Source organism: Mus pahari, chromosome 9 (assembly GCF_900095145.1).
Source record: "Mus pahari chromosome 9, PAHARI_EIJ_v1.1, whole genome shotgun sequence".
Taxonomy (NCBI): Eukaryota; Metazoa; Chordata; class Mammalia; order Rodentia; family Muridae; genus Mus; species Mus pahari.
This window is the reverse complement of record NC_034598.1, coordinates 8,149,341-8,158,842: the sequence shown is the minus strand read 5'-3', so window position 1 is coordinate 8,158,842 and position 9,502 is coordinate 8,149,341. Positions and strand designations below refer to the sequence as shown.

The following is a 9,502-nucleotide window of genomic DNA, read 5'->3' as shown; positions in this document are numbered from 1 at the left end:
GCAGGAGTGCGCACAGCCAGTGTCCGCGCAGGAGTGCGCACAGCCAGTGTCCGCGCAGGAGTGCGCACAGCCAGTGTCTCATACGGGAGTGCGCACAGCCAGTGTCTCATGGCGTTTCAGGGTTGACCTCAAGTTCATTTGTGAGATGATTCTGCTGCTCTGCACCCTCTTCCCCATCCCTTCCTTCCTTAATCTTTTTTCTTCTCAAAATTATATTAATTTAGTGAGTGTGTGTGTATTTGTGTATGTGTGTGTGTATTTGCGTGTGTGTACAAGCATAGGCATACCATGACACACATGTAGCGGTCAGAAGCTAACTTTGGGAGTAGCTTCTCCCTACCTACTATGTGGGTTCAATGGATCAAACTCAGGTCGTCAAACCTGGCAGCAGGTGCCTTGACCCCCATCCATCTCACCTGCACACTTCTCTCTCATTTTCTTTCTTCTCTCTCTTTTCTTCCCTCTCTCCTTTTCTCTCCTCTCTCTCTCCCCCTTTTCTTTCTCTTCCCCCCTCCTTTTCTTCCACTTTCTACTTCTTTCCTCTTCCTTTTCCTTCCTTCCTCTCTCTTTCTTCCTTCCTCCCTTCCTTCCTTCTTTCCTTTCTTCCTTCTTCCCCTTCCCTCCCTCCCTCCCTTCCTTCTTTCCTTCCTTCTTCCCTCTCTTCCTTTTTCTTCCTTCCTTTCTTTCTTTCTTTCTTTCTTTCTTTCTTTCTTTCTTTCTTTCTTTCTTTCTTTCTTTCTTTCTTTCCTTACTATATTTCATAGGCTGGCTTTGAACTCACAGTCCTTGTAAAGCTGGGATTCAGGTACCCCTACTCCCAGCTTTGAGCATTCTTTCCCCTGCAGTCCTCTGAATCTGTAAGGTCTGTCCTGCACTCAGTTCAGTGCAATTAACTAAGATGTTGGTGCACCCTAATTATACAATATGTTTCACTCATTCACTCTTATGATAGTCACTAGGGGTCCAGAGACCCTGTGTCTCCCATGACTATCTAGCTGGAACCCATCTCCTTTGCTGTCTTGCTCTTTGCAAAGAGTTTCCCCTCATAGCTTGACCTGGGCTTGCCAAGGAGATTGTGAATTGTTCAGAACAGCGTCATCCTCATCTCTGTGTGCACACCCCCAGGCCTGCCCATCTAAACTTGAGCCGGGAATAAACGCTTTCTTTCTAGGGGTGCAGCAGAGGGAGGCTCCCCTAACTGGATGATCGCAGTGTGCCGAGAGTTGAACTGTCTCTATAAACTACCCCCCACCCACACAAACACAGGCTCCAGTCCTCTGCCCTTCTTCATAATGGCAAGTGGTTCTCAGCTGCACCAGGGGCATTCCTTCAGGAACGAGCAGGAACATGTTGGCATTGGCAGATTTGTCTCTGATGAATGAAAAGGTGTCCTTTGCCCTCAGTCTTCCTTTGATCCCTTGCCGCACCCAGCCCTCTGCCCTGGACTTGAGGACAGACACCGCCTGAGGACCAAAGAAACTATCTGTTTCTTTGTACCTTCTTTAAAATGTGCCCAGCCTTTGGCCCTGCCCATTTCCTTAAGGCTGATGTAAATATTAATCTGAACAGCAAAGCCAGAATGGTAGAAATCCCTTTGGTGGTGGGATAAATCCTTAGCTGTCTGCAAGCAGGCAGGACAGACGGGAGAAATGGCCACTGTGCGGGAGGACCCCAGGGTCTAGGAAACCCTGGAGTGAAGTCCTGCTCCACTTTGGCTACCCATAGGACCTGCCCAGCTTCTGCAGTGCCCAGTGTAGAATGGCTCAGTGCCTGGCACACTAAATGTCACACACAGCCCAGCAATGGGCCTTAGCAAGAATTCCTTTATCATCTCCATCTGTCCATCCGTCCATCCATCCAACATCCTGGGTACCATTGTCAAATGAAGTAAACAACTGTTCACTGAGACATGGTGTTATGTAGCTCACAAAGCCTCAAACTTGCTATGTAGTGGAGGAGGATGACCTTGAACCCGTGACCCTTCTGCCTTCCTCCTTAGTGCTGGGGTTATAAGCGAGCAGCACCATGCCAGGGAAGCCATCCTTACCTCTATGTCTAATTGTACAGTTTCTCATTGTAGGTTTTTATTTAATGTTTTCCTTTTCTTCTACTTTTTCCCTTCATGTGTCTTCTTTTTTCTTTCTTATTCTCTAGCCCGGGCTATCTGGAATTCACTATGTAGCCCATTCTGATCTTAAGCTCATGGCAATTCCCCTGCCTCATCCTCTCAAGTCCAGATTCTAGCCTCCCATCCCCCACTCCTTAATAACACGTTTAGAGCGTTAGGGGGGTGAGGATCAGTTAGTTGGTAGGCGCTTACCTAGTGTGCGCAAAGCTGAGTTCAATTCCCAGTACTAAATAACTGGGTTTGGCACCACACACCTGCAATGCCAGCTCTCAAGAGGTGTGGTCAAAGGACCTAGAGTTCAAGGTCACCTTTAGGTACACAGTAAATTCAAGGTCATCTTTGGGTACATAGTAAGTTCAAGGTCATCTTTGAGTACATAGTAAGTTCAAGGCCAGTCTGAGCCCACGTCTCAAAAAAAAAAAGCCAATAAATAAAAATGCATATTCATTATATGGCATGTGTTCAGAAAAGTACATTTACACATATGTATAAGCTAGCAAACAATTTTAAAAGTGCCAATCGTGTCACTTTCTGTCATTGTTTCACTATGGGGTCCCTCAGAAGTACAGTGGTTCTGGGCGTGGACTGCAGGAGGAGACCCTGTCTCAGTCAGTCAGACAGACAGACAGACTGGCAGACAGGCAGGCAGGCAGGCAGACTTACTAACCTGGCTGCAAGTATCAACAATGCTGAAGTCAGGAAGCCCTGCTGTAACCCATCCACTATTAGGAAGTGCTTGAATGGGGAGTCGGGGGTTGAGTGGGGAGTCGGGGTGTTGAGGGGTGAGAGGAAGTTTTTGTTCATGTTAAAGGACTTGGATGCTGAAGAAATGTTAGCATGGAAACTTCAATTCACATGACATATTTATTTTTAAAGACCACCCAGATTTCAAAGTGAGGGTTCACATGCCCTGTGAACTCCATCTGTCACTCTGCACTCCTTCAGGGCCACCAAGTGCTTCTAACCTCTCCTGTCACTTTTCACCCATCTTGGGATTCAAACACTGCAAGACTTTGGAGAAGCCAGATGGGATCCATTTTACTATTAGTTAAGTCATGAATAAATTAAACTGGAGCGTATTCTTTCCAATGACCGTTCCAGCTCCTCTGAGTTTATAACACTGTCTTTTGTTTGTTGCAGGACTTAGTAATTCGAATTGTTTTTATCCTTGGCAACCTGACAGCGAAAAGTAACCAGGCCCGGGAACTTTTCTCCAGAGAGACTGGGAGCGTGGAAACTCTGCTCACGCTGTTTCAGAGTTTCTATCAACTCAAGGAGAACTCACCAAAGCTGCAGCTCTCAGAAGCCAGGCCACAGGCAGAGGCCGAGGACGTGTTGGTCAAGCTGACCCGTGTCCTTGCCAACATCGCCATTCACCCGCGCATTGGCCCAGTGCTGGCCGCCAACCCTCGGGTGGTGGGCCTGTTGCTGACAACTCTGGGTGAGAGCTGCGGCCCAGGACAGATCTGTGGGAGGCCGTGGTGAGGGCTTGGCTCACTTTAAGGAACCTCTTTAAGCTGTGAAAAGGAAAAACACTTTTGGGGGTGGGTCAGTTGGTAGAGTTCTTGCCTGATACACACATCCCGGGATTCAGTGTCCAGCACCCCTTACACCCATTCACGTCTGTAGTCCCAGGGCTCGGGAAGCAGAGGCGGAGAGGTTGAAGGCCAGCTTGGGCTGCAAGGGGACCTATCTCAAAACCAAACCAAACCCACCACGAAACCATTCCGCCTAGTGTGCCTTATCGCATCCCAGATTTCAAAACCATAAGACCAATAGTGACATAAATCATTGCCAAAGAGTACATTCACTGAATCATGCCCTTTAAAAGGATGAGTATTGGGCTATTGAGATGGCGCAAGATAAAGGTGCTTGCGGCCAACTCTGACAGCCGGAGTTCCATTACAGGGTCTACAAAGTTGAGGGAAAGAACCAATGTCTACATGTTATGACTCCCTCACATGCCCTGTGGGCTGTGACACTCAGGAGGCAGATAAATAAATAAAGGAAACTATTAAAAGGTTGGTGTTTTGTTTTGTTTTGTTTGTTTTGGGTTTTGTTTGTTTGTTTGTTTGTTTTTAGGACAGGGTTTCTCTGTGTAGCCATGGCTGTCCTGGAACTCTCTGTAGACCAGGCTAGCCTTGAACTCAGAGATCTGTCTCCCTGTGCTTCCCAAGTGTTGAGATTGAAGGTATGGGCCACCACTGCACAGCCCTAAATCTTATGGTTGATGAATTGTATCACAATTCAAAATAATTTTATCTCCAAAGAGAAAAAACTGGCCAAAAGTTTAAAATTCTAAATTTTTCCAGGATCAGTCCCTACAAAGAGGATTCCTCTCTCTTTCCAGTTCTTGTGTCACCTGTAATGATGTCCCCTTCCTTTATGCCCCGCCCTTCTAGGTTGCTGTGCCGCAACAGAAATTGATTTCGATCTGTGTCCAAATTTGCCTGAGTATATGGCATGTGTGCAGGTGCTTATAGAGGCCAGACGGGGTCCCCAGAGTCCCCAGATCTGGAGTTACAGATGGTTGTAAGCTGCCAGATGTGGGTGCTGGGAACTGAACTCTGGTCCTTTGGCGGAGCAGGAAGCACCTTCAGCTGTTCTGCCATCTCTCCAGGCTCCCGCAGCAGAAACTGGTTTCTCATGTGTCTGGAAGCTGTGGCTCTCAGTCAGCATGGCACCCATTTCTGTCCCTGGAAAGAGCTCCTCTACAGGGAGAAAGTCTGTCTGTCTCTTTCTTTCTATTTTGGGGAGGGGTGGGGCAAAGAAAAAAAATGTGGTGGTTCAAAAGTCTTGTTGCCCTCTCTACAGGGGCTCCCCAGTGACATAACCTTCCCCCATTAGACTCTACCTCTCACCACTTGGGCAGCACTGTAGAAGGGTGGACCAGTTTTCTCCCAAACCCATGTTCCCAGAAATAAGACCCAGACTCAAAATATATTTACAAATACCTTGCCCATGTAGCGTAGCCAGGCTGTCCTCAGACTCACCATGAAGCTAAGGTGACCTTGAACTCCCGTTCTTCCTGCCTCTGCTTCATAAGCCATGGTTTTACCAGTGCGTATCACCGTGCCCAGTTTATGCGGTGCTGGGAATCAATCCAGGGCTCTGTGTCTGCCAGGCAAGCCCTCCACCAATTGAGCTGCATGTTCAGCCCCATGGAAGTTTACTTGGAGCCCTGGAAAATACTTAAAGTCCTAGCCATTGCTTCAAAAAACTGGACACAGTGGGTGCACTTATAATCCTGGCACTCAGGATACGGAGGCAAGGAGATCAGTCGGAGGTGGGGCAGGGCTGGGTGACAGAGGACGTTAGAAGCCATCTGTTGTTTGAAGAACAGAGCCCATGGTGAGTGATGGATGATACTCTCAAAGGACCACTCCGCTGGGAGGCAGGATGTGGGGAGTGAAGCAAGCATGGATCCCTGAGATCAGGGCACAGAGGTGGGGTCAGGACAGCTCAGGTCACTGCCGACGTAGGGCTCCACCTGACTTTCCCAGACATGGCTGTGGGAGTTGAGTTAGCACGTTCTGGAGCCCAGCTCTCTCTCAGCTCCGGCTTGACATCTGTTGTCTGTTGCTGTGAAGGTGGTGTCACCGGATCTGCAGGGCCCAGTGAGCAAGTGACCATTTCTCACTCCCTTATCCCTTGGTTTCAGAATCCAAGTCACTGGGCGACTGTGAGGAGCTGGTGATCAACACCACAGCAGCCATCAACAATCTGTCCTTCTACCAAGTGAAGAGCTCTGTCCTGCAACACAGGAAGCTGTATGTTGCTGAACGTAAGGCTCAGAGTCAGCCGTGGCCTCACGGACATTCACTTAAGGTCTTGACATTAGTTTCTAAGCACACACCTGGGGGAGTTACTGGGACAGCTGCCCCACATACCTGCGAACCTTTGAACATGGGAACAGTTTGTTTCTTAGTTTTTTGTTGAAATGCCTCACGGTTTGTATTTTAGCATCATTAAAAAAGAATGTTAACCCTGGGTGATGGTGGTGCACGCCTTTAATCCCAGCACTTGGGAGGCAGAGGCAGGTGGATTCCTGAGTTCGAGGCCAGCCTGGTCTACAGAGTGAGTTCCAGGACAGCCAGGGCTATACAGAGAAACCCTGTCTCGAAAAACAAAAACAAAAACAACAACAACAAAAAAGAATGTTAACTAGTCTCCTACCAAATACTGAGAACATAACATTTATCATTCACTTTTAAATACAGTTATAGGAAGAAGTAGAGAATAATATTACCAGTGGAAGTTTAAAGATATGTAAAACTCTGAGCACTCCAGAGGCAGAGGCAAGGAGATCTCTGTGAGTTTAGGGCCAGCCTGGTCTACATTGTGAAGCCAGGCAGGGCTGTGTCAAACAAATAGCAACATAAACAAAAACTACCTCACTACCTCTGGCATTGCCTGCCTCTCTCTCTCCTCTCTCTCCCTCCCTCCCACTTTCTAATGTGCACACATACATTTATGTGGTACTGGTAGAGAGTAGAGTGGTATTTGGATGTGATTCTAAACTGACCCACGTTCTCTCTGACTGCCAAATGCAGTGCTCTTAAGGCTCCTTGTGAGTAACAACATGGAGAGGGTCCTGGAGGCTGTGCGTGTCTTCGGAAATCTCTCCCAGGACCACGACGTCTGCAATTTCCTCATGCAGAAAAATGGTGAGTTAATGACCATTAAGATCCTAAGTACATGATTCTTGCCAAAAGTCAGCTTAGCGACTTGGCAGCTCAGGCGATTTGAGTGTGATGTTTGTTTCTGTTTTGAGATGAACCATACTTTACATTTGTCCCGAATCGGGGACAGCGCAGTATGCTGGAATAGACTAAGGCTGTGTTCTTGCTCCCAAGAGTAGGCTTTTGAGAGATAAGATGTGTGTGCATACATTGGTACATGTGTGTGTGCATGTACATGCATGCGTGTGTGTTGCATGTGTATTGTGGGGGTGCATTGTGTGCATGTGCGTGCGTGTGTGTGTGTGTGTGTGTGTGTGTGTGTGTGCCTGTGTGTGTAATGCAATCTGCACTCATTATTCCCACTCCAGAGGAGATGGGTGATCGTTTTCATTCACAAGCTAGAATATGTTACACCTTGCTTTTTAACTACAAAGTGCCCAATAACCAAAAGGACAGCTATAGAGAGAGCCATGCATCACGCTTTGTAAATATGTACGCCTGCTCATGCAGCAAAATGTCCCACGGCAATTGAAAGAAACTGAAGAAATTCATAGAGAAGCACGAGGCAGACATTGGTCAACCTGAAATGATCAACCTGAAACACGGACCGTGTAATCCAGAAAGCTGATTACAGTAAGAAATAGAAAATAACATCACTAGTATAAATTTAAAATACACCCCACCCCATCCCTCAGGAAGCAAAGGCAGGTGGATCTCTGTGGATCTATGGCAATCCTGGTCTATATAGTGAGCTCAGGCCAACTAGGCTTCTGTAAAGAAGCAAGCTAGCAAACAAAGAAAGAAAAAAACCACACAAAACAAACAACTCCCGACAAAACTGCCTGAAGTTAGCTATGTATATACATTTATTCAGTAATGATAGAGAATATAAAAAGTGTTCAAAAAGTATTGACTTCATATTTAAGGTAGGATTTACCATAGAAGGGAGGAAATGTCAAAGATATGTTGGACTTGCTTGGATTGAATGGGACTTGTATATGTTGATGAATACAACTTGGTTTGGATGCAAAACTCTGGGTCCTAACCTAGACAGATGGCAGGTATCCAAGTGTTTATGGAGCCACACTTTGCCCATGCCTTTCATGAGGATCAATACATTTTAAGAACTGTCAGGGCCTCGGATCCTTTACTGGGTTGAGAGCTTGCTTAGCATGCACAGGGCCCTGGGTTCAGTCCTTGGTCTGCATAGTCCCGGTGTGTTGGTACAAACCTTCGATCTCAGTGCTTGGGAATCGAAACTTCAAGGTCACCTTCAAGCTACCCAGCAGGTTCGAAGCCAGTCTGGGCATCTTAGTCAGGGTTACTGGTGGTGCGATGAAAGGGTTTATTTGGCTTCCATATCCTGATCACAGTCCATTGAGGGAAACCAATGTAGGAGCTGAGACAGAAGCCATGGAGGGGTGCTGCTTACTGGCTTGCTTCCCCTGTCTTGCTCAGCCTGTTTCCTTATAAAGCACCCAGGACCAGGACCAACTCAAGGGTGGTCCCACCCACTTAAGGAAATGCCCTACAGGCTAGATATTATGGAAGCAGTTTCTCAGGGGATGTCCCCTCCCCTCAGGTGCTATGGTTTGTGTAGAGTTGATGCAAAACTATCCAGTACACTAGGATACCTGAGACCCACAAGGCACAAACCAAACAAACCTGCCCTGCAAACAACCAAAAGACCTATGTGTGTTGATAGCACATCTAGATAAGGCAAATACAGCTGAAGCATCTGCAAGGGCGACCCCTTATTCCCACACGCTTAACAGAGCTAGCGTTTGTCGGTGCATCCTTTGGGGTCTACAGAACATATGTGCATGGGATGTAGCCTCTGTCAAGCTCACTGTCCAACCCAGTACACAGGTCCGTGTGGACAACAGGGAAGTCACCGCTCAGGTGCTCCCTAAATGGGATGTGGTGGTGTTCACCTCCCACCCCCTCAACCCCCGTCTGCTCACTGATCCTGTCACTGGACCCCTACTTGAGGATGAGAGAACAGGACTCTCAATCTGTAGTTCCATCCCCTAGGAGTAAGGGGGGAAATGGTTGCCCCGCCCCCTAACTTACACTGCCCCTGTACTAGCAGTCCTGAGCTGGGCAAGCCAGTTTCTAGCTGTCTAAACATCTCTCGTGTTCTGGAGGTATCAGGAAGAATCTCATCTGTTGCCTCAGGCTGTGCCTTAGAGTTACAACTGGAGGTTCAAAAAGGCCTTTGAGAACAACCAGAGGAAATATTACCCATGTTCCCTTCTTCCCACCAGCGGGGACTCATCTCCCTGGAGAGGGAGCTGCTTTTGGGTCAGTGGTAACAGAAATAGGGCCAGAAGCTGTAGAAGGCAGGCATTGGCTCTAAAAGTGGCAGGAGTTGTTGGGTCTACAATGGGAATGGGATAAACTTAGGAGGAATGAGTTCACCGCACTAACCAGAATCCAGCGTGGCAAGTCACACCATCCTACTCTCTTACCCTACCCCATCTCATTTGTAAGGCCAGCTCCAGCTGGGATGAAGGCCTGGTGGTCCTGGATGCTGGCTGGGATGCAGGCCTGGTGGTCCTGGGTGCTGGCTGGGATGCAGGCCTGGTGGTCCTGGGTGCTGGCTGGGATGCAGGCCTGGTGGTCCTGGGTGCTCGCTGGGATGCAGGACTGGTGGTCCTGGGTGCTGGCTGGGATGCAGGCCTGGTGGTCC

At 48.0% G+C, this 9,502-nt stretch overlaps 1 protein-coding gene across 1 annotated transcript in view; it reads left to right on the top strand.

Moving 5' to 3' along the window:
- The window catches only part of Armc2 (armadillo repeat containing 2), a 109,361-nt gene that overhangs the window by 90,746 nt on the left and 9,113 nt on the right, over positions 1–9,502 (top strand). Inside the window, exons 13-15 of the mRNA XM_021205659.2 lie at positions 3,269–3,569; positions 5,790–5,912; positions 6,682–6,795. Coding sequence (XP_021061318.1) covers positions 3,269–3,569; positions 5,790–5,912; positions 6,682–6,795 — 538 coding nt within the window. The remainder of the gene's footprint in view (positions 1–3,268; positions 3,570–5,789; positions 5,913–6,681; positions 6,796–9,502) is intronic.